At 48.9% G+C, this 23006-nt stretch overlaps 1 protein-coding gene across 1 annotated transcript; it reads right to left on the bottom strand.

The window, feature by feature from the left end:
• Positions 1 to 275: 275 nt before the first annotated feature.
• LOC126544124 (uncharacterized) lies at positions 276 to 20428 on the bottom strand. Its single transcript, XM_050191351.3, has 5 exons — positions 19919 to 20428; positions 15099 to 15326; positions 8311 to 8435; positions 5852 to 6269; positions 276 to 1371 (listed from the first exon to the last, which is right to left on the bottom strand). Exons 1-5 carry the CDS (start codon positions 20426 to 20428, stop codon positions 373 to 375), a joined length of 2280 nt encoding a protein of 759 aa, XP_050047308.2. The 3' UTR covers positions 276 to 372.
• Between the last annotated feature and the right edge of the window lie 2578 nt (positions 20429 to 23006).

The raw sequence follows: 23006 nt of genomic DNA on the forward strand, positions 1-23006 counted from the left end.
TGACAATTGTCGCCGCACTCTACTTGTCCGTGACCTGTCCATAACTAGATGTCTTCAAGAGCAATTGTTCATTCACAAGATGTCATCATTATCATCAGCAGCAGCAGATGTCCAACCCTCGCCACGCCACATTACTTAAGTACTAGTGCGTGTGCGTCCTTGTGTGTGTTGAAAAAAAAAAGGAAACAGCGATATCAACGAAGCTGTAACGAATTGTGCAAGGAGTTCAAAATGTTGCCCCAGCACGTTGCTCTGTGGCCCGTGCGCAATTTTTATTTCCACCAACAGCCTGTGCAGGCGGGGCTTCGTATATTACGGCCGTCGTTCGTCGGCACACGTTTTGACAATTGCGTCTTCTTACGCCGGCGTGCCCTAGTAGGCCGGCGTCACCGTCGCGTCGGTCGACAGCTTTGCTTCCGCGCGATCTGCCGAGGCGTTGGCGCGCCAGAAGACAAAGAACACGCTGAGCGCTGCCACTGACAATACAGTGACGACGCCTGTAACGAAGGACAGCCAGAAATCTGCACCAGGGCCAGGACGTCCATCATGCGCTCCGTCACTGTAGTCGGCCCTAGGAATGCCTCCGCTGCCGCCAGAGTCATTCTCCACACAAGTTGGCTGCCCAGGCTCTCCTGGCTTGTAACCCTCTACGCCTTTGCAACCAGGCAGCCCACCGCCCAGCCGCGAGTCGTAGGGTAACGGGTAAGGCCTCGGCGCCGGATCCTGTGCATACGGCGGGTCCCGCCTATGTGTGGCGTGCGGTGACGGATAGCGCTGCAGCATAGAGCGCAGGCACGGACAGGGCGGACAGCCCGGAGTTCGTCGAGACGGAGTCGGTGTGGGCCGTGGGGAGGTGCGGCCGACCGGCGGACGCCTGTTGTACGGCGGCCTCCCCCAACTTTGACCGCCCGGCGGACCGCTGCACAGACCGGCGGTCCAGAGGCAGCGAGTGGAGTTCGGGCAGGCGCTGCACGTCGGACCTTCCTGGTAGATGCGCTTCCCTTTGTAGTTTCCGGAAGGACCGTAGTTGCAGGTGTATTGCCTCATGTGCGGGTAACGAGCCCCGTCGACGTTGTAGTAGACGTAGCCGCAACCCACGTAGCGCGTCTTTGCCCAGATTATCTGGGTGAAGTGGCCTATCTTGGCGTTTTTTACGGGAGCGAACTCGACCACGCCGCGCGGCGGGTAGAGCGGGTACTCCTTTGTGAACCAGCCGTCCATAGCCCAGGTCCAGTTGGCTCCCTCTTTGTAGTTGGATCGGCCTATCCAGGCCAAGTTTTGACCGGTCTTTTCGAAGCGACTCGTAAAGCGGCTCTTAACATCATCATGCTTCAGGTCACCGTCCGGCGTCGTGCAGAGGCTGGCGTGAGCCTGCAGAAAAAGGGAGGGGTGTGTTCGAATTTCAATGCTCATCTCATCTACCCGCCCACCTTGTCAGGATGATCGTGTTTGTTCGTAAGAAGGAATTTGAGCTTTCCCAGGAAAATAAAGATAAACATAAAGTATAGAGCGCAGTTGAAGTATTCGAGGTTTTGTACAGCACATTTAGAGTAACTGCGCGCTTGGCGATGAAAACAACGCGTGTGGCCTGACTAACGCTGACTAAGAGCAAGAAGGAATAGCACTGGAATAGAATTGATGCGTTCTTCTAGCCGACTCCACGCCAACACAACAATCACGCTTGCGCCAAGCCCCATAGGAGCCGCTAACTGTGACAGACTATAGCTGCAAAATGCGAGTAGTAGAGACACACGGTTTCCAACCGTAGTCGGGGCATAATGGCACCCTCAGCCGCACATTGTGTGGGCGCGAGGGCAAAGAATGGTTGCTTGAGGCACGCTGTCTCCTCACGCGCGCAAAGTAGGCGCTGAGCCAGACGGGCCACAAGGTCTGACCCATTTTTCGACGCGCTTTCGCATTGTAGTTCGTACCGACCGTGAAAGTACTCGTTCTGCATGAGCGTAACATTATATACGTTTCTGTGCAAGCCTCGGTGATATAACAACAGCGTCTCTCAGTTCATACCTACTCACAGTGACTCGTAGCACTTGGTTCTGGGGAATACATACTTGTAATGCTGGCCCTGAGTTCGTGTTAATCGAGGTAAACATTGTTTATTTTCTTCATAATTTGATTTGTACACCGATATTTTCAAGACTAAAATAGGTAAAGGAACAAAATAGCACGTTCAATTTATTTTGTCGAGTTTTACGAACAGTGATGACGAAATCACGCTCAACCGTACTTGTTGGCTGAATTTTCGTCAGCCGCTACTGCAACATTGATGCAAATGTAAGCAAGCCTTTTTTACCAAACTTCGTACCGCCGGCGACTACAAATGTCCTCGGAAGGAAAAGAACTTGACCAGAAGTTGCGCGTTGTCAAATAGCCGATTGCAGAGACTCGAAAACGGATAGAAATATTATAGCATTAGTCGGGACATTTTGACTCCGTTGTTCACTTCAAACGCACGAACTGAAGTGTTAAACGAAAATTGCTTATTTGTTTTGACGTTTTCATCTTGTTTCGAATCATCTTACTGTACTAAACGTGTGAATAAAAATCAAGACGTTTATGAACTCTGGACTAAGTGCACGTTTCACTGACGGAGCAATCGGTAATCTTTTATCACTCCTGCTATAAATGCATTATGCTGCGCGAATCCAGGTGCTACGGAGTGTATTTCCTGCTGACACAAGCACAAATTTATTGTTTTATGACAACGGAAATTAAGCCAACGGAAGCAGGAACAGATAATAAAAAACTTGAAATTCGTAAAACACGACGCATTGTTCGTGCGTTCACGATGGCGCGTGGCCGCACCTCTCATGAGAACGCCAAAACAAACCACGCTTGCTTGTCATGTCAAAGAGCGGCTTGCCAGCATATCATGTCAGTGAAATCCGCTCCATGACGTCGTGTTACCTTGCCCGAATGTCATATTCTCTAATGGGGATTAGATTCGAGAGCAGGTCGCAGTGTTTTGACGTCTTTCATCATGCCAGGCTTGGGAACGGAAATTTCATGTCCAAGTAGCACGACATCATGGAGCAGTGTGTACAGGACTGGTATCTAGGAGTCGATGGCATACACCACCCCCTCGCTCCTAGTGGAAACGTCACCAGTGACGTCTTGAATTTGTGCTTTTTTGCGATCTGTTTGGAGTAGGATGTAGGAAACATGAACTGCGTGACGACGATTGAATCGCGTGATGCGACGATTTAACGGAGTGCATAAAACCAACAAAATGTGGAGGACGCTTTGGCTTCGCCTTTAAGAGCGGAACGTGGTAGCATTCAAATATACCTGACTGACTGTTATGTTTGCCGGCAACTGCATCTTATGTAAACGTTTACGGCGAAACGCTGGCGGCAAACGCTATATGCGCGAAGGCAAGCTTTCTGGTAGAAACGCGGCCTCTTGAGTGAGACGATCCCGGAGGTTTCGAAGAGCCGCGCTAGAAGGTTTACCTAATTTTCAGGTCCATATTATTGTTTCGCACAATAAATATTCAAGTCTGAGAAGATTTAACATAAGAGACATGCGCTGTAGGTGTTTCGTTCCACGACAATTGTTTGTAGGCTGTGATTGTCAAATTTCAGAGGTATAACTTTGTCAAGAAGGTGAGACTAAGTATGAGCAAATTCAGGGATAGAATGGCGTGGCAGTATAATCCACCTATACCGCAAGTCATTTAGCGAGCCGTGGCCCACACATACACTTAAACATATACGGTAATTTTCACTCACAGACAACGACGCCGACGCCGCATTTCCTGCGACACGGGGTCTTTAACGTTATAGCGTTAAAGTCAGTCCTTGCTGGCCATACGATACACTCGTACAGTCGTCTATCTTAGCTGTAGCAACGCGGTAAGAAACCTATCTAAGGAAAATGCCAATAACTCTTACACTCTACCACGAGACAAATCGAACCAAAACATGGGTAGGCTGCGATCGACTTCGACGCTTGCCCATGCAAACGGATCGAGAAAAACTATCAACGAGTTAAGAAAGCGTGATAAGTTTCCCGCCGAGCGGCCGCGCTCCATTGCTGCCGCTGCTCCCGATCATGAGACCTCGCGGGGGAATGATTAGGAAAGGTGTTGCCGGCACGTTCTTGCAGGTGTTTTAGCACTTCAATCTTCGACATGCCTCGAAGCTTTAATTGGCCGCCACACGTGTGCGAAAGGCGTTGTTTATTTCGCGCCCAAAACGTCCATCAAAACATAGAAGCACGAGCAATAACGCAGAATACTATACTGCGGATGGCTGCCTCATTTCCCTACTTTAAGGTTCGGTTCACCTTGCGCCCTTTAACGGAGAAAACTCACTTTCATTTCCGCACTTAGTCGTGAGACCGCGTCATATACACGCAGGCACTTTTCTTCATTGTACGTTGGAGCACAATACGCGCACAAGATTACAAATAGCGCTTCTGTTTATTTGCATTCGAATCTCTTTTCATTCCTACATAGTCATACCAGCATATGGCGTAGTGCCCTTGTTCGACTGCTTTTCTAATATTGTTTTCTCTATTGGATGTATTCAACACTGTATAATAGAGTTTGAATGGCAGTATCTCCAGCTGTAAAGCTTCTTTCAGTGTAAGCAAAATTAGTGAGCTAGATGTTCTCGAATATGAACCTTCCGCTAAGCTCGGTGAAATAAATTATGAACATTGACACGCTCAAAAACAAAAAAAAAATAAAGAAGACCAAAGTTCATCAGGAGAAGTATGTGCAAAAAGTGAAAAAATTTTTTTTTTCGGTGGAAATAAGAACCTATGAAATACATCGCATTTTGGAAAGATATCCGTAAACGCGGAACCGCAAGCATAGTGCAACACTTTACAATCAGAAGGTATCGCATACATGTCAGCAGGGATACTATAGCAGCAAGACGCATCCGCCTAATGCTGGAATTGATTTGGCGAAGTCGTTTTCATGAAATTGGTCAGAAATGAATTGCGAATTGATCTAGCGAGAGATAGCTAATGGTCTACATGTGGTCTGTTTTCCTCCACTTGCAGACGATCGCTCATTTGGGATGTCGGCACGCAAATGTTAACGGTGACAAGTTATCTGAAAGCTTACGAGCTGTATGAAACCTGGAAAGCGTGGTGTCCTGGAAAGCGTGGTGTCCTGGTTTGTACCAGTGTCGGTTTCAGATGTCTGACGATAATGACTATGGTATTTCATTTGCAACGGAGTGGCGACCAGAAAGGTCGTCTAGCCTGCTAGACCTAATCAATGTCTGTTACATCTATTGCAGTCTGGCATTTTTCCTACGTCCAATTATCATTCACCTAATTAACATATCATATTCACATATCACCTCATTAAAACATATATCTCTGTACTGTAGGCCTGTAACGACCGTGGTGCCTCCACCTCTTCCTGCGTATCTTCCACAAATACCCTAAACGTCTCTTAAGTCGACCGCTGAACAGTTAATGCTCTCGTCAGCTTTGGACTCCGCGGTGATCCCGCAAGGTGAACGTTCCCTACAGTCCTGGCTGGGTGAATATATTGTGGTTCCTACAGTGACCAATTTTAGAGGAACCCCACGACGTCACCCAGGCTAAAAATGTAGCAATATCTCGTAAGAAAAAGTTATTCTCCCTTTCCTCGTTAGCGCCTGAATCAGTACCGCATTAGCCCGCTTGGCGCGCTCCTCCGTTAAGCCAGTAAGGTTCAAAGTTGGCCCTGTCGTCGCCGCTACAACGCGGGAGTCTAAACGCGATATTGTATTGAAACACTGAGCGCCAAAGCCGATACACGGGGCGTGGCGCGTCGGCTTATAGCAGAAAGCGAGACGACGAGCTCCGGCTTCAGCTTTGCGGCCCTCACCTGTGCTACGTATTCCAACTCGTCGTCCCAAAGCAGCTCCTGCATGTCAGCTGCCGTTGAGAAGCCCGGTAGTTTTCCCAGAGCGGTTTGGCCCCGGAAATCGTTGTGCAGCTTCAAGATCAATGCGCGCTCTGTGGAGTTCACGCCGGAGACCTTTATCCTGCACCACATGTTCCGCCGCTTGCACGCCGTGTGCTGCGGGTTCTTCTGACGGTATGACGGCGGGCAGAACTGAGCCGAGGCAGGCGACTGGATGGCCGCCGTAGTCAGCAGTAACAGCAAGCCAACGGCGGTTGCTACCATCTTGCTGCTTCGAATGAGCTCCTGCTTCTCGTCGCTCGCACTCGTGATGGGCGCGAGGTCACCCGCGTTCGGACTGATGATGATAATGGTGATCTCATGCCGTCGTACGTACCCACTATTATGTGTGATGGTGAAGATTATTATTATTTTCAGACTTTGGCACGTACCCACATCGGGCAATTGACCAAGAAGCGGACGATCCATTTACTATAAAGTGTAAAGGTGTTCTTTTTAGCTCACCAGCGTTTGGAACCGACCGTTAGAGCTGGGCATGAGCATCTAGCATGAGCGGCGTTCCCCCAGCAAAACTGCTGGAGAGATTGACCCACTAGAAAGAGCTGAAGAGGATGACGCACTATAGCGTCCCTCTTCTTTCCTACAATTAACCCCGGGAACGAAAAGGGAGCCATCCGGCGACCTAACAGCTCCTCAGTACCAGTGGACCATAGTACGGCTTGAAGCGCTTGACGCTGAGAATGTTTCGTCTATGACGGGGCATATTCGAAGATGGTTCAACGGGTTCGATCACGATGTTGATCGGGGATGCGCGTTTGACGACACGGTAAGGCCCTTCATACTTGGGCAGTAGTTTTGGAGAGAGACCAGGTACTGCAGAAGGAACCGATAGCCACACAAGTACTCCAGGGAGGAAGGTGGGTGTGGAAGTGGTGTCACCGCAAGTGCTCTTCTGGTGCACTTGGTTATCGGAGGTAAAGGCCCGAGCGAGGTTGTGGCACACATCAGCATGTCTTGCCGCGGAAAATGGGAGCACATGGTAGAATTGTGTCGATGGTGAGATACGTGTGCCCACCGTACAGCAAGAAAAAGGGTGAAAAGCCGGTTGGTTCTCCGAGTATCGGTGTTGTACGAGTAGGTCACGAAGGACAGAATGACGTCCCAATTTGTGTGGTCGGAGGCGACGAACATGGCAAGCATATCGCCAAGCGTAAGGTGGAAGTGTTCCATAATGCCATTGGTTTCAGGACTGTACGCCGTAGTTGTACGATGAACAACGTGGAATCCTTTAAGAATCGCTTTATTACTTCGGACAAGAAGACACGTCCGCGATTACTGAGCAGTTCCTGAGGTGGCCTATAACGCAGGGTGAGTCGATGAATAAGGAAGGAGGCAACATCGCTCGCAGTAGCTGCCCGGAGGGCGGCAGTTTCGGTTTATTGTGTGGGATGGTCGACTACTACAATGGTCCAGTGGTTTCCAGCCGATGACAGGGGAAGGTGCCCATAGAAGTCGATGCCGACACGCCCAAAGGGCCGGGTAGGGCAAGGTAAAGGTTCCAGACCGGCTGTCGAAGGATGGGGATTTCCGGCGCTGACAATAGGGGAAAGAGCGAACAAACTAGTGAATGTAGCTGTACGTCCTACACCAGCAATACCGCTGTAGAAGGCGCTGGGACGTTGTGAAAACTCCCGGGTGTGCAAGCTGTGAATCGGCGGGGAAAGCTGCGCATATCTCAGAACGCAGACTGCGAGGTACTACTAACAGCCACTGGCGCCCGTTGGGGTTATAATTGCGTCGATGGAACAGGTTGTTGCGAATTGCGAAATGGTGAGCTTGAGGAAGCAACGTGCGAGGGGTTGGTTGTGCTGATGAACCAGAAAGCAAGTCTATAAGGGAGGCAATCCCATGGTCCTTGCATTGATCAGAAGCGATAGTGGTAAGGTCGAGCGAAGAAACGGTAAACAGGGATATTAAGCAGCAGACGTTGTCATCAGGTACGGGAGAACACTGGCATCTTTGTGCACTTCGGTATGCACCTCGGTTGGGGCGGTAGGGTAGTAACGGCGGAAAATTGGCGGAGACGTTAGCGAACGACGTAGCTTTGTGGAGGTCTCGTCTCACTCGGACGACTACGAAGTGAGGGGTCCGTTGCTTCTAAGTAGCTGCGTCAGAAGCGATACGACGGTGGTGTAACTGCGAATGAAGCGCTGAAGTAAGAGCAGAGACCTATGAAACTGCGCAATTCTTTGACGGACGTTGGCTTAGGGAATCCGGCTATGGCCCGAAATTTGGCGGGATCGGGGAGTATTTGATCGTTGAACACGACGTAACCTAGAGTTTTCAGCTGCCGAGCTGCGAATCAGAACTTCTCTAAGTTTAGTTGTAGGCGGGCGTTTGTTAAACTCGTCAAAACGCACCGGAGCCGTTGAAGGTGGGTGGTGAAGTCATCAGGAGCAAAAGCTAGAACGTCATCATAATTGTACAAGCACGTGTGCCACTTCAAGTCGCGTAGAGCTGTGTCGGTGATGCGCTCGAGTGTTGCCTGCACATTACAAAATCCAAAAGGCATTACGTCAAAATCGTATAGGCCGTTGGTTGTGACAAACGCTGTCTTCTCTTGGGCCGATCGGCGTCTGCCATGGCTACTTGCCAATACCCGGAGCGCAAATCTAGAGATGAAAAGAGTTAATTCTGCACCTTGTACACTGTCAATCGCGTCGTCTATGCTCGGGAGAGGGTGGACGTCCTTGCGAGTGATCTTGTTGAGGCGCCAGTAGTCCACACTGAACCGCACAGAACCATCTTTCTTCGTAACTACGACGACAGGGGATGACCTTGGACTATAGGAAGGTCATATCACCTCTCAACGAAGCATGTTGTCGACTTGTTCGTTGATTGCACGACGTTCTGCAGGAGATACATGATACGGAGGTTCCCGCAATAGTGGTAGCGAGCCCGTGTCAATCCGATGAGTAACAGTTGACGTAACAGTTGCCTCAGGGAAGATTGTCCTACATCGAAAGAAGAACGACATTCCAAGAGGCACAAAAGCTTCTTAACTTCTTAACGGATAGAGAGGCAAAAATCAGGGTAGGAGATCTGACGTCCGAGAAAGTGCCTATTGGAAGTGCATGCACACGGCAGGGATCGGTTATATCGCCTATACTCTTTAACCTAGCTCTGATTGGTCTTCCTAGCAAATTAAAAAGAATCGAAGGACTTAACCACACAATCTATGCAGACTACATCACTATATGGGTAAACGATGGCAGTGATGGATCGATTGAGCAGAGACTAAAAGAAGCTGTTGAAACAGTCGAGAAATACCTAGAAGGCACCGGTCTAACATGCTTGGCCGAAAAATCTGAGCTGTTGCTGTACAGACCAACGTTAAAGGGGAGACCTCCCCATAAGTACAACACACAAACCTACAAAGACATACAACTCATGATGCAAGATGGACAACCCATACCCAAAGTCGAGAAGATAAAGGTGTTGGGAATGATCATAGAAGCCAAGGGCACCAACGGAGAAACTCTTCGCAAAATCGAAGCCAAAGTTTCTCAGACGATGCGATTGATCAAGAGAAAAACCAACAGGCGCGAGTGAATGAAAGAAGCAAGCGTCACGAGAATCATCCAGGCGTTCGTCATAAGTCAGATCACTTATGTGGCGGAATACCACGGATGGGGCGCCGCAGAAAAGAAGAAGCTAGACGGCCTGATTAGGAAGATATATAAACAAGCGATTAGACTCATGCTAAGCACGAGCACGGCGTAACTCCTAGAGCTGGGACTGCACAGCACGCTAGAGGAGCTAATAGAAGCCTAACGTATAGCGCAATACGAACGCCTCTACAAGACGACGGCGGGCAGACACATCCTAGAAAAATTAGGGATCCGTTACCACAGACAACACGGCGAGAAACGGGACATACCCAAGGAAATAAGGGCTAAACTCATGGTACCCTCCTTACCCGAGAATATGCATCCTGTGTACCACGAGGGCAAGAGAAAAAGCAGGGCAAAGAACATGGCGAGGAACTACGGAAGGAACAAGGACGCGGTCTTTGTAGACGCTGCACGTTACAAACACAAACGTAGCTTTGTCGCAGCAGTACTTAACCACAACAGACAATGCTGCACAAGCTTGACTATCAACACGACATGCATCGAAACGGCGGAGGAAGCGGCTATAGCGTTAGCCATAGCACAAACCAACGCATACCATATAATCAGTGATTCCCAGACGGCAGTAGTCAACTTCGCGAACGGCCGGATCTCAGCTGAGGCGCTAAACATACTCATAGAAGGCAAACCAACAAGGGAAGACAGGTGCGTCCCAATCCTATGGATACCAGCCCACACCACCGACTCAACGGCAGAGAACAACCCTAAGCGGCGGCACACAACGTAGCTCCAGGACTAATTTTCCGAGCTGCGATGAACATAGACCCCTCTACAGGGCTCTCCGAAGTATGGGAATGGGAAGACAGATTGACCAGGTTCAACTATATCACCAACCATTACAAGATGCAAATATGTACTTATCCACCACCCAATCCACAACTCACTAGATCGCAAGCTGTCCAGTGGCGACAACTATAAACCAAATCCTACAAGAGCCCGATACTAATGCACACTATTTATTAAGACATATACAACAGATAGATGCAGAGTGTGTGGCACAAGAGCCACGCTACAACACATGCTATGGGAATGCCAGCAACTAATACAGTACAATGCGAGCGAAGCTTCCATCGACAGCCTCCGCGCGCGATGTCTAGCCGCGCTGCTCAGCTCGAACCTGGAAGACCAACTCTGGGAAGTCCAGCAGGCCGAGGAAGCCGCCGAGAGGCAAGAAATCTTGGCCGTAACCTCGGCGACTGCCCCAGCCCACTAATTTGGCGGACGCGAATCGTTCTGATTCGAAATAATGTTTTCTCACTCACTCACTCACTCACTCACTCACTCACTCACTCACTCACTCACTCACTCACTCACTCACTCACTCACTCACTCACTCACTCACTCACTCACTCACTCACTCACTCACTCACTCACTCACAAAAGTTGAGACCGCTGGACTGGTGTAAGGTCATCGGCAGTAGAAGAACCGGACACATCCCTGGGCGATAGGTCACACGTAAGAACAGCACTAAGCGCACTCGAACTACTGCAGCAATGGCCATTGGGCACGTACATAACTTGCACGTCCTGGATCACTTCTACATTGCCAAGACATTCCCCTCGGAGCAGCATCGCAGGGTATGGGGACGGATTGCAAGCGAAAATGGTGCTGAAGCCCTGTATGACGTCGACTGTCGCAAGAGGTAGCAGCAGACCTTTCCAAGTGAGAAAGCAGTCAGATGGAGACAGTAACGCAACAGCGTCTGAGATTCCGCTGCAGTACGTGGGCACGACCGCTGACACGTTCTGAGGAACGTAGGAGTCGACTTGGACAAGTAGTTTCCACGAAAAAGAAATATAGGTGAGCGACAAATCTAACGGCGGCGACAGTTCTATATTGGCCCGTGCACAATGAATAACGGCATTGTGGCGCGAGCGAAAATTCCAGCCGAGGATAACGTCATGAAAGCACGAGGAAAGGATTATGAATTATACGGCACATAGAATGTCAGCAATAACAGCCCGAGCAGTGCAATCCGCTACATGGTGAATATTCTGAGCACTGGCTGTGCGGAGGGACAGCCCAGAAAGAGGCGTCTTGACTTCTGGAAGCATACGGCAAAGCTTAGCGTCCATAACACATACGGTGGCTCCTGAGTCCACGAGGGCAGATGTGAGAATATCGTCAACAAACACTTCGATTACGCTCGAAGGACGGCATTGAGGACTTCCACAGATTAAATGAATAAATAAAAGCCCATCAAAAGAGCTTAAGAAGAAAAACTAAAATAAATCACGCATGGTGACGGCTTGAATAAGAATAAAGTAGGACTCGGACTTGGTATGTCGATTTTGAACAAAGAAGGAGGATATCAAAAACCCGGTTCTTGGCCAATCCCCAAGAGTGGGCGTGTGCCACTAACGTCTAGGCTTTACATCTACATATATTGCAGCCATATCTTTGTGTTGCTAATAAAATTGCACATTTCAAGGCAAACAGTCCTGTGGCTGAAGCCAAGATCCGAGGCCCCCATAGAAAGGATAATTGCGGGAGTGAGTGGAAATCAAAGCTGGCGGAAGGGAGCCTCCAGGAGTCTTTTGCTTCGTATACGAGAATCGATGACAGGACAAAAAGAAATGAATAATGGTCTCAGGTTCATTACAAAAATGACAGCGACGGGACTGCGTTAGACCGCCCCTGTACATATAGAAATGTACCTGTGGAACGCCGACATTGCAATCGCGTGAAAGCAACTTCATACTGGCTTTTGACGGGCTCCATTAAAAATTTCAGGGGAGCTGCAGGTGTTGGATGTCCAAATTCAATAATATTGTTACGGGATGATGAGAGCAGAGAGAGGAAGAAGATCGGAGACACTGGTTGCTGCGTGTTGTTGGTGGTCAGCCATCTTAGCTATTCTGACTCACCCTGTATATATAGTGTAAAAATAGTTTTTATAGACTCGCCACATCCCCGCAACAATATGGCTTTTCTTGTAGAAGCTTGCTACAGGCAGAATTTTTCTGTACCTTGCTGAAGCGACGTACGCTATGCAAAGGGAAAAATGGAAACTACCGGGCCATCCAGGGAAGTATAGGTTAGAGAGATTGTTATTTCGTTTATATATAATCTAGATTTATCAGGAGCACAAAGTAGAGGAGTACCTGTTAATGTGGAGGGACCAACGAACGAAACGTTGGCAGTGCATTAGAATCTGTTTTCCGAGCGAGCGCTGACCGCACGTATAGAGAATCTGTTAAATATAACAGATGACGACGCATTTGATGGCAGCGGGCGTAGGGCTAGAACGGCGGATTGCGGCGAGCGTGTTGTCAACTCGGTTTAGCGGAGGCAAGGAATACATGTTTGAGCAATTCATGCCAAAGGCGGAAACGTTAGCCCGGCGGCATCGATCTTGCACTTGGGCTGATACCTGCCCTGGTTGTAGTAGATACCTCTTGTAAATACTCATACCCGTAACGACATATTGTCAGCCAGCAATCGCTGATGGTTTATCGTAGCATGCGGGTGTCGTTCAGACTATGACATGCAAGCACTAAACTGAAGTGTTAAGTAAAGAAAAAGAAAAGTAATAATGAGGAGATTCGTTCGGCACTTCTCTCCCAGATAAGAGAGAGAGGTCCATTCTGTCTCAGCCGATGCGCTTTTGCCTAAGTATTTATTCGCTAACAAATTAAAATATTTTTACTCATTCATAACGGCGTATACCACTGCCGTAGTAATGCTACAACTTAGCAGCATAAACATTTGAATTTACACCAGTAATAACAAAGAAAAATCGCTTAGGTGGGCTTCTTCTCCCAATGACTTTAGCACTGCCATACCGCTTTCAACAAACATAACGAGATGGATAGACACGCGCGCATGAAATGAAGATAGATGGAGATTTAAAAGAAAGTTTAATGGAGGCACGGAAGAAATAGAGGCTGGCCTTTTCGTGTTATTTCACCCCATGTCGTCACTTTATCGAACGCGTCTGCTTGTCTTTCGACAATACTCCTTCGCAGTCGGCATTGAACCTCGCCTGCGCAACGAAAGTCGGGACTTCCATGGACTAACCGCCCTGTAACGGCTACCTATAAATCGTCAAAAGCTGTTAGCAATAGTTTACAAGCTCCTAATGCGGAGTATAGGATGCGCTACACTTGCAAAGATTCGGTGTTAGATCGTGCTTGGCGGCCCGGCTCTGTGTGTCTCGGGAACATCAGGTTACAAATAAACAAGACCCATCTCTTGCTATGACGACGTCCCGTGCGTAGTCTCAAAGCTCTCGTGGTCTGCAGGACCTCGAATAAAGTTGATTTCCTTCCTTCCTCTAAAATAGGCCATAGTAAACAAGCACTACGTGAATGACAGCACTGTGCCAACAGCAGGACCCTATCGGCATCCTACTAAACGCGTTACGGATAGCTCGCGCTTAAATTTTCGTCACCTCACAGAGGGCCACAAACTGGCGCTTAAGTTAGGAAAAGCAACATTTGTACCGCGTGCTCTAACAGTGTGCCTCCACGCACCTACGTCAAGAATTGCTCACGCTATACATGTCAATATGGCGCATTTTATAGCCAATGTCTTCCTACTACACGTACCACAAGGTCGCTATGTTTCTTCCACACTGTCCCACAGTATATTTTTCTAGGGGAGAGAGGAGGGAAGGGGAGCAGCTGCAAAAACGTCTCCAAAACATTCCTTCACCAATGGCGCATATGCAAGCCTACATGAACCTTTCTTTTTTGTTTGCGTGCTGTAAACTGTGTACATCACCAGTGAAAGTGAGTCCAATGCATTACCGAACCACGCGGGGTTGTGTGCGTACCCTACTTGTTTTGACGCTGCATTGAATTGTCGGAGAAGGTGACCGCCAAAGTGCCTGTATCACGGCGGTAACTGGTGCGCGCACGTACGCTTCGTGTGTGCGTAGGTGCTGCAAGAGGCGAAGGCCGTCGCGTTTAGAGCGTTATAAAAGCTCGCAGATCCCACCGCTCCGACACTTCAGCAGTCTACTTCAAAGGTGCTAAACCAATCGCCGAGCAGATTCCGTACAAACTCCGCCACAGGCATTGCGTCCCACGTCGAACACTTCCGGGCTCTGAAGCCCGCAGAACGAGAGGCCCAGGCGTAGACAGGCAGTTGCAGGAGCCATATTCTGTATGTTGGTTGCGTTGATCTAGTGTACTGAGATCCCTAAATATTCCCTGTACGTTTCCCTACTTCGTGCCATAGCTTGTTTTAAAATTCGTAATTGAAGGGCTTACGGGGCTTCACGTCTTATGTATTCTGCATATCTTGTTTCTCTAGATCATCAAATTTATCTCACTTCTGGCTGCGTTATAAAAAAATCAGGTAAACGATTGTCCACTTTCCATACTATACTGCGTAAAATTTTTGCTCTTCGATGCTTCGGAGCCTCCGTCTGCCTTGTTTACGCCGGAAGCTACGCCGGCGTAAACAAATTACTTGTGCGGGTAAGTAGCCCCGTCGACGTTGTAGTAAACGTAGCCGCAACCCACGCATTGCGTCTTTGCCCAGATTATCAGGGCGAAGTGTCCTATCTTGGCGCCTTCACGGAAGCGAACTCGACCACGCCGCGCGGCAGGTAGAGCGGGTACTCCTTTGTGAACCAGCCGTCCATAGGCCAGGTCCAGTTGGCTCCCTCTTCGTAGTTGGATCGGCCTATCCAGGCCGTGTTTTGACCCGTCTGTTCGAAGCGATTCGTAAAGCGGTTCTCAATCTCATCATGCTTCAGGTCAACGTCCGGCGTAGTGCAGAGACTGGCGTGAGCCTGCAGAAAAAGGGAGGGGTGTGCTCAAATTTCAATGCTCATCTCATCTAGCCGCCCACGTTCTCAGGGTGATCGTGTTTGTTCGTAAGAAGGAATTTCTGCTTTCCCAGAAAAATAGGGATAACTATAAGTTTAGTATAAAGCGCAGTTGAAGTATTCGAGATTTTGTACAGCACATTTAGAGAAACTGCGCACTTGGCGCCGAAAACAACGCGTGTGGCCTGGCTAATGCTGACTAAGCGCAAGACGTAACAGCACTGGAATAGAATTGATACCTTCTTCCAGCCGACTCCATGCCAACACCACAATCACGCTCTCGCCGAACCCCATAGAAGCCGCTAACGGTGACACACTATAGCTGCGAAATACAAATAATAGAGACGCACGCCTTCGAGCTCTAGTCGCCGGCATAATCGCACCCTCAGCCGCACATGCTGTGGGCGCGAGGGTAAGCGTGCGAAGGTGAGTCGCGAAGAATGGTTGCCTTAGGCGCGCTGTGTCCTCGCGCGCGCAAGTAGGCGCTGAGATGGGCGATCGTGCCATAAGGTCTGACCCACTTTTCTACTCGCTTGCGCATTGTAGTTCGTAGCGACCTTAAAAGTACTCCTTCTTGCATGAGCATAACGATATAGAAGTTTCTGTGCAAGCCTCTATGACAAAAAACAGCGTTCATTCCTGCTGACAGTGACTCGTAGCACTTGTTCTGCGGAATACATACCTGTAATGTTGGGCTCGAGTCCGTGTCAAGCGAGGTAAACATTGTCTTTTTTTTTCTTGATAATTTGCTTTGTATACCGATATTTTCAAGGCTAAAATAGGTAAAGGAACAAAAAACATGTTCAATTTATTTTATCGGGCTTTACGAACAGTGATGACGAAATCACGCTCGAACGTATTTGTTGGCTAAATTTTCGTCAGGCGCTACTGCTACATTTATGCAAATATAGCAAACATTTTTTGCAAAAATTAGTACAGCCGAAGACTGCAGATGTGCTCATAAGGAAAAGAACTTGAGCGGAAGCTGCGCGTTGCCACGTAGCCGATTCCAGAGACTCGAAAACGGATAGAATTATTATAGCATCAGTCGGGACATTTCGACACCGTTGTTCGCTTCAAACGCACGAATTGAAGTCTTAAACAAAAATTACTTGTTTGTTTTGACGTTTTCGCCTTGTTTCGAGCCATCTTACTGTACTGAATGTGTGAATAAAAATCAAGACGCTGATCTTACTATGTGCACCTTCGGCTGACAAGAAATCTGTCATCTTTACGCTCCTATTATAAATGCATGATGCAGTGCTGATGAAGGTGCTACTGAGTGTATTGTGTGCTAACTCAAGCGCACATTTCGTGTTCTATGATAGCGGAAATAGATTAAGCATACGGAAGCAGGAACAGAAATGGAAAAACTAGAAATTCGCAAGACACGACGCATTGTTCGTGCGTTCATGATGGCGCGTGGCCACACCTCTCATGAGAACGCCCGAACAAACCACGCTTGCTTGTCATGTCAAAGAGCGGCTTGCCAGCATATAACGTCTCTGCACTTCGATCCATGACGTCAAGTTACATTGCCCGAATGTCATATTGTCTAATAGGGATTAGATTCGAGAGCAGGTCGCAGTGCTTTTAACTTCTTTCAACATGCCAGGCTTAGCAATGGAAATTTCATGTCCAAGTAGCAAGACGTCATAGAGCAGTGTGCACAGGACTGGTATCTAGGAGGCGGTCGCATACACTATCCCCTCGCTCCTATTGGAAGCGTCACCAGTGACGTCATGAATTCGTGTTTTCTTTGCGATTTGTTTCGAGTAGGACGTAGGAAACATTAATTGCGTGACAGCTGACAATTTAACGGGCCGCATAAAACCAACCAAATTTGGAGGACGCTTAGCTTCGCCTTTAAGAGTGGAACATGGTAGCATTCAAATATACCTGACTGATTGTTATGTTTGCCGGCAACTGCATCTTATGTAAAGGTTTACGGGGAAACGCTGGCGGCAAACGCTATATGCGCGAAGGCGAGCTTTCTGGCAGAAACGCGGCCACTTGCGTGAGCCAATCCCGGAGTTTTCGAAGAGCCGCGACAATAGGTTTACCTAATTTTCAGGTCCACATCAATGTTTCGCACATTAGATATTCAAGTCTGACAAGATTTAAGATAAGAGACATGCGCTGTAGGTGTTTCGTTCCATGACATTTGTTTGTAGGCTGCGATTCTCAAATTTCAGAGGTATAACTTTGTGAAGAAGATGAGACTAAGTATGTGCAACTTCAGTGATAGAATGGCGTGGCAGTATAATCCACCTATACTGAAAGTCATTTAGCAAGCCGTGGCACACACATATACCTAAACATACACGGTAATTTTCACCCACAGACGACGACGACACCGCATTTCCTGCGACACGGGGCACTTAAGGTTATCGCCCTTGCAAGCCGCGGTAAGAAACCTATATAAGCAATATGCCTATAACTCGTACGCTCTACTACGAGACAAATCGAACCAAAACATGGGTAGGCTGCGATCGACTTCGTCGCTTGCCCGTGCAAACGGATCGAGTACAACCATCGACGAGTTAAGAAAGCGTGATAAGTTTCCCGGCGAGCGGCCGCGCTCCATTGCTGCCGCTGCTCCCCATCATGAGACCTCGCGGGGAATGATTAGGAAAGGTGTCGCCGGCCCGTTCTTGCAGGTGTTTTAGCACCTCAACGCGCAACCGTTGTTCTTCGACATCCCTCGAAGCTTTAATTGGCCGCCACACGTGTGCGAAAGGCGTTGCTTATTTCGCGCTCAAAACGTGCATCAAAACATAGTAGCACGAGAAATAACGCAGAATACTATACGGCGGATGGCTGCCTACTTTCCCGATTTTAAGGTTCGGTTCACCTTGCGCCCTCTAATGGTCAAAACACGGTTTTATTTCCGCAGTGACTCGCGAGACCATGCCGTATACACGTAGTCATTTTTCTGCATTGTACGTTGGCGCACAATACTCGCACAAGATTACAAACAGCGCTTCTCTTTATTTGCACTACAATCTCTTTTCATTCCTGGACAGTGATGTCATATGGCGTAGTGCCCAGTAATGGCAGATGGCACTGTGCTTTTGTTGGACTGCTTTTTTAATTCACAAGGGTTGAGGATTGGACGAGTTGGTATTGCATTCTAGAACTGGTACAGCGCAACATGCAAAGAAAGAAACAAGCCGAGCCGGCCAGATAAAGGAACAGAGCGCTGACTTGGATGCAGATGTACAGTGCTGAATAGCAGTATCTCCAGCTATAAAGCTTACTTCAGTGTCAGCAAAATTAGTGAGCTAGATGTTCTCGAATAGAACCTTCCGGTATGCTCGACGAAATAACTTGTGAGCATTGACACGCACAAAAAAAAAAAAAAAAAAAAAATACGGGGGTTTATCAGAAGCATATGCACCAAGTGAAAAAAAAATATTTTTTTTTTCGGTGAAAATAAGAACCTATGAAATACATCGCATTTTGTAAACATATCCATAAACGAGGAACCACAAGCATAGTGCAACACTGTACAATAATAAGGTATCGCCTACATGTCAGCAGGGATAGTATAGTTGCAAGACGTATCCACCTAATGCTGGAATTGATTTGCCGAAGTCGTTTTCATGAAATCGGTCATAAATTAATTGCGGATTGATCGAGTGGGAGATAGCTAAGGGTCTACATGTCATCTGTTTTCCTCCACTTGCAGACAATCGCTCATTTCGGATGCCGGCGCGCAGATGTTAACGGTGACAAGTTATGTGAAATGTGACGAGCTGTATGGAATACAATGTGCCTCAGTGGTATTCATGTGAACGTGGATGATGGCCGCTGGAAAGCGTGGTGTCCTGGTTTGTACGAGTTTCGGTTTCGGATGTTTGATGATGATGACTATTGGTATTTCATTTGCAACGGGGTGGCGGTCAGAAAGGTCACCTAGCCTGCTTGACCTAATGAATGTCTGTTACATATATTGCAGTCTGGCATTTTGCCTACCTAAAATTACCATTCACCTCATTAACATATCATATTAAAATATCACCTCATTAAAACATATATCTCTTTACTGTAAGCCTGTAACGACCATTGTGGCTCCACCTCTTCCTCGCGTATTTTACATAAATACTCTAAACGTCTCTTAAGTCCACCGCTGAACAGTGAACCGTCTCATTAGCTTTGGACACCGGGGTGATTCTGGAAGGTGAACGTTCCCTACGGTCCTGGCAGGGTGATTATATCGTGGCTCCGAGAGTGACCAATTTCAGAGCCATTCAATGACATCACCCAGGCTAAATATTTAGAAATATCTCGTAACAAAAACTTATTCTCCCGCTCCTCGTTAACGCCTGAGTCAGTCACGCATCAGCCCGCTGGGCGCGCTCCTCTGTTAAGCCGGTAAGGTTCGAAGTCGCCCATTGTCGTCGCCGCTACAACGCGGAGGTCAAAACGCGACATTGTATTGAAACGCTGAGCGCCAAAGCCGATACACGGGGCGCGGCGCGTCGGCGTATAGCGAAAGGCGAGAAGACGTGTTTAACAGGCTTCAGCTCCGGCTTCAGCTCTACGGCGCTCACCTGTGCCACGTATGGCAACTCGTCGTCCCAAAGCAGCTCCTGCATGTCAGCTGCCGTTGGGAAGCCCGGTAGTTTTCCCAGTGTGGTTTGGCTCCGGAAATCGTTGTGCATCTTCAAGATCGAGGCCCGCATTTCGGGGTGAACGCCGGGGACTTTTATCCTGCACCACGTGTTCCGCCGCATGCACGCCGTGTGCTGCGGGTTCTTCTTGCGGTATGACGGCGGGCAGAACTGAGCTGAGGCAGGCGACTGGATGGCCGCCGTAGTCAGCAGTAACAGCAAGCCAACGGCGGTTGCTACCGCCTTGCTGCTTCGAATGAGCTCCTGCTTCTCGTCGACCGCACTCGTGATGGGCGCGAGGTCACCCGCGTTCGGACTGATGATGATAATGATGATGATCTCATGCAGTGGTACGTACCCACTATTAGGTATGATGATGAAGATTATTATTATTTTCAGACTTTGGCACGTACCCACATCGGGCAATTGACCAAGAAGCGGACGATACATTTCCTATAAAGTGTAAAGGTGTTTTTTTTAGTCACCGGCGTTTGGAACCGACCGTTACGGCAGGGCACGGAGTCCCAGCACGAGCGCCCTTCCCCGAGCAAAAGCACTGGAGAGATTGACCCACTAGAAAGAGCTGAAGAGGATGACCCACTCTAGCGTCCCTCTTCTTCGCTACAATTACCCCCGGGTACGAAAATTGAGCTATCCGGTCACCTATTAGCTCCTTAGTATCAGTGGGTCATAGTACGGCTTGAAGCGCTCGACGCTGGCAATGTTTTGTCCACGACGGCGCATGTCCGAAGGCGGTTCAACGAGTTAGATCACGTAGTTGATGGGAAATGCACGTTCGACGACACCGTAGGGCCTTTCATACTTTGGCAGTAGTTTTGGAGAGAGACCAGGTACTGCCGAAGGAATCGATAGCCACACAAGTGCTCCAGGAAGGAAGGTGGGGGTGGAAGTGGTGTCACCGCAAGTGCTCTTCTGGAGCTCTTGGTCATCGGAGGTAAGGGCCCGAGTGAGATTCTGGCACTCATGAACATGTCTTGCCGTGGCAAAAGGGAGCACATTCACATTTATACGGCCGGATGGTAGAATTGTGTCGCTGGTGTGATACGTGTACCGACCGTACACTAAGAAAAAGGGTGAAAGTCCGGTTGGTTCTCTGAGTAGCGATGATGTTGTAGAAGTAAGTCACGAAGGATAGAATGACATCCCAATATGTGTGGTCGTAGGCGACGTAGATGGCAAGCATATGGCCGAGCGTAAGGTTGAAGTGTTCCGTAATGCCATTGGTTTCAGGACGGTACGCCGTAGTTGTACGATGAACAACGTGGAGCTCTTTAAGAATCGCTTTAACTACTTCGGACACTAAGACACGTCCGCGATCACTGAGCAGTTCCTGAGGTGGCCCATAAGGCACGATGAATCGACGAAGAAGGAAGGAGGCAGCGTCGCGAGCAGTAGCTGCCAGGAGGGCGGCTCTTTCGGCGTATCGCATGAGGTGGTCGACTGCTACAATGGTCCAGAGGTTCCCAGCCGATGACAGGGAAAGGGCCCCCACAAGTCGATGCCGACGCGCCGAAAGGGCCGGGTAGGGCAAGGTAACGGTCCCAGACCGGCTGGCGAAGTGTGGCGATTTCCGGCGCTGACAATCGGGGCAAGAGCGAACAAAATTTTGAACGTAGCTGTACGTCCCTCGCCAGTAGTACCGCTGTAGAAAGCGCTGGTACGTTCTGAAAACTCCCGGGTGTGCAAACTGTGGATCGGCGTGGAAAGCTGCGCATATTTCAGAACGCTGACTGCGAGGTACTACTAACAGCCACTGGCGACCGTCGGAGTTATATTTGCGTCGATGAATTAAGCCGGTTGTAGCGAATTCCGAAATTGTGAGCTTGACGATGCAACATGCTAGTGGTTGGTTGTGCTGATGAACCAGAAAGCAAGGGAGGCAATCCCATGGACCTTGCGCTGCTCAGAAGCGATAGTGGTAAGGTCGAGCGAAGAAACGGTAAACTGGGATACTAAGCAGGAGACGTTGTCGTCAGGTACAGGAGAACGCGAGAGGGCTTCGGCGTCAGAATGCTGGCACCCGCTGCGGTACAGCACGCGCATATCGTAGTTTTGCACGTGAAGTGCCATTCGGGCAAGACGGCCTGAGGGATCTTTCAAGGACGACAGCCAACATAGTGCATGGTGGTCCGTGACTACATCAAATGGAGGGCCATACAAATAAGGCCGGAAGTTAGAAAGAGCCCAGATGATGGCGAGGCATTCTCCTTCTGTCACAGTCTAACTGGTCTCAACTTTCGTAAGCGTATCACTTGCGTAAGCCACGACACACTCAGGAAACGCTTGTTGGCGCTGGGCAAGCACAGCGCCGAGTCCGACACCACTGGCATCTTTGTACACCTCGGTAGGGGTGGTATAGCGTAGTAATGGGGCAAAATTGGCGGAGACGTTAGCGAATGACGTAGCTTTGTTGAGGTCTCGTCTCACTCGGACGACTACGAAGTGATGGGTCCGTTGCTTCTAAGTAGCTTCGTCAGAAGCGATATGATGGCGGCGAAACTGCGCATGAAGCGTCTGAAGTAAGAGCAGAGACCTATGTAACTGCACAATTCCTTGACGGACGTTGGCTTAGGAAATTCGGCGATTGCCCGAAACTTGGCTGGATCGGGATGTATTCCATCCTTAGATACGACGTAGCCAAGAATTTTCAGCTGCCGAGCTGCGAATCAGAACTTCTCTAGGTTAGGTTTAGTTGTAGGCCAACGTTTGTTAAACTCGTAACGCACCGAAGCCGTTGAAGATGGGTGGTGAAGTCAGGAGCAAAAGCTAGAACGTCATCATGATTGTACAAGCACGTGTGCCACTTCAAGTCGCGTAGAGCTGTGTCGATGATGCGCTCGAGTGTTGCCTGCACGTTACAAAATCCAAAAGACATTACGTCAAAATCGTATAAGCCGTCGGGTGTGACAAAAGCTGTCTTCGGCCGATCGGTGTCTGCCAGGGCTACCTGCCAATGCCCGGAGCGCAAATCTAGACATGAAAAGAGTTCTGCACCTTGTATACTGTT

The sequence above is a fragment of the Dermacentor andersoni genome, chromosome 3, assembly GCF_023375885.2.
Source record: "Dermacentor andersoni chromosome 3, qqDerAnde1_hic_scaffold, whole genome shotgun sequence".
NCBI lineage: Eukaryota > Metazoa > Arthropoda > Arachnida > Ixodida > Ixodidae > Dermacentor > Dermacentor andersoni.

Bases quoted from the DNA above. Each gene is read 5' to 3' on its own strand.
- LOC126544124 (XM_050191351.3), bottom strand. From the start codon at position 20,428: ATGTATCGTCCGCTTCTTGGTCAATTGCCCGATGTGGGTACGTGCCAA. The intron at 15,327-19,918 runs GTGAGCGCCGTA...CTTTTTCTGCAG, and splicing joins AGTTGCCATACGTGGCACAG to GCTCACGCCAGTCTCTGCAC. The intron at 6,270-8,310 runs GTGCGTTTTGAC...CACACATAATAG, and splicing joins ACCCACCTTCAACGGCTCCG to TGGGTACGTACGACGGCATG.